Genomic DNA, 1,396 nt, shown 5'->3' with positions numbered 1-1,396 from the left:
AATGCGAGAGGCAAGTCGTGGGAGGCACGCACAGTTGTCACAGGTTCGCTCGGATGTCCTGACAGGAAGCGGAATTGAGGCGGGCGCCTTGCAGGACCATGAGCACCTTTTCTTTATCGATCAACACTTTCGATAGACCGAAAGTAAGATCGTTCGGTGCAGAAACCCCGGCCATGCCCATGTAACGCAATTGTGCTCGATTTTTTGGTAGAAGTGTCTCCAAGTCTTCTGGACCCATCGATGGCCGTCGCCTCGACGCCGCTCGTCGCGGCACCATCGTGCCCGGCCTGGGCGAAGCATCGTCGCGGGCGCCAGCCGCAGTTCGACGGCAAGCCGTGCGAGCCTGCTAAGGAGGAGGACATGTGGCTGTGCCTGGCCGACGGCCGCGCGCGCAGCACCGCCGACTGAAGCGCCTGGCGACAGCCGCTCGGGTGCGAGCGAAACGAGCAAGAGATGCAGCCGCCGCGAACACGCGCGATCGGCAGGCGCGCGACCAGCGCCGCCGGCAGCGTGAGCAGCACGACCGGCGCGCAGCGCCGGCGGTCGCCAAGACCGTGCGCCCACAACGCGGCCAGTGCGGCTGCCCGGCGCACGCGGTGTGCGGCATGTGCGTCGACCAGGGCAAGCTCGCCGCGGCCGAGCAGGCGGCCATCGACCTGGAGACGCGCTTCCACGCCTCGACGAACGTCGTCATGGACCTGGAGCGGCCCGAGGACGAGACGGCGGCGCTGCTGCAGCGCTGCGTGCACGTCTCCGACGAGACGAAGCGGCGGCTGCTGGGCGAGTGGAGCGACGAGCGCATGGCGCACGCGCTGCCGCTGCACGCATGCGCCTCGTGCGTAAGAAGCGTGGTGAAATTTAGAAAAGGAGTTGCGGTGTTGATCGCCGCGGGAGCCCTCTTATTTTTCGCACAGCCCGGCACTAGCGGCTGTTCAGGAAGAAGATCGAGGCCTTGGCTGGGCGGCGCGTCGTCGCTGTGTCGGCTGCGTTCGTCCACAGTCTCGCCCTCACCGCCGACGGCACCGTTTTGCCTGGCTGGCTGGGGCAGGGGCGAGTGCGGCTGGCTGCCTACCTAGACTAGGCCACGGAGAGGACTTGTCGAATCAGCTGCTGCCCAAGAAGGTCGAGAAGCGCGGGGCAGGGTGGGGTGGGGTGGGTGGGTGGAGGGGGGGGGGGTTGAGAGGCGTTCGCGCGTGCCGAGTGCAGCCGGCGCTCGAGGTGGAGAGGCACACGGCGGGGCGCTGGCTGCTCTCTGCGCGAGAGGCTCACCCCGTGCTGCTCGCTCCAAAAGAAGAATTTTACAACATCAACAAAACTCCCTCCAAAAGAAGAAATCGGCGTGTCCCACCACTCGTTTGCCCCGCCCTTCTCTTTCTTTTCTTCAGACCCGACGCCA

General features: G+C 65.8%; 1 protein-coding gene across 1 annotated transcript; it reads left to right on the top strand.

The window, feature by feature from the left end:
- Positions 1 to 240: 240 nt before the first annotated feature.
- On the top strand, positions 241 to 903 carry EMIHUDRAFT_374391 (hypothetical protein; the record flags this gene model as incomplete). The annotated part of the gene is given in 4 exon segments (XM_005762075.1): positions 241 to 320; positions 352 to 431; positions 535 to 839; positions 859 to 903. Coding segments are annotated over 3 exon segments (465 nt in total), but the record flags the coding sequence as incomplete, so codon positions are not given.
- Between the last annotated feature and the right edge of the window lie 493 nt (positions 904 to 1,396).

The sequence above is a fragment of the Emiliania huxleyi genome, assembly GCF_000372725.1.
Source record: "Emiliania huxleyi CCMP1516 unplaced genomic scaffold EMIHUscaffold_6958, whole genome shotgun sequence".
In the NCBI taxonomy this organism is placed as follows: Eukaryota; Haptophyta; order Isochrysidales; family Noelaerhabdaceae; genus Emiliania; species Emiliania huxleyi.
The sequence above is the reverse complement of the archived record's forward strand: the minus strand, read 5'-3'. Positions and strand labels throughout refer to the sequence as shown.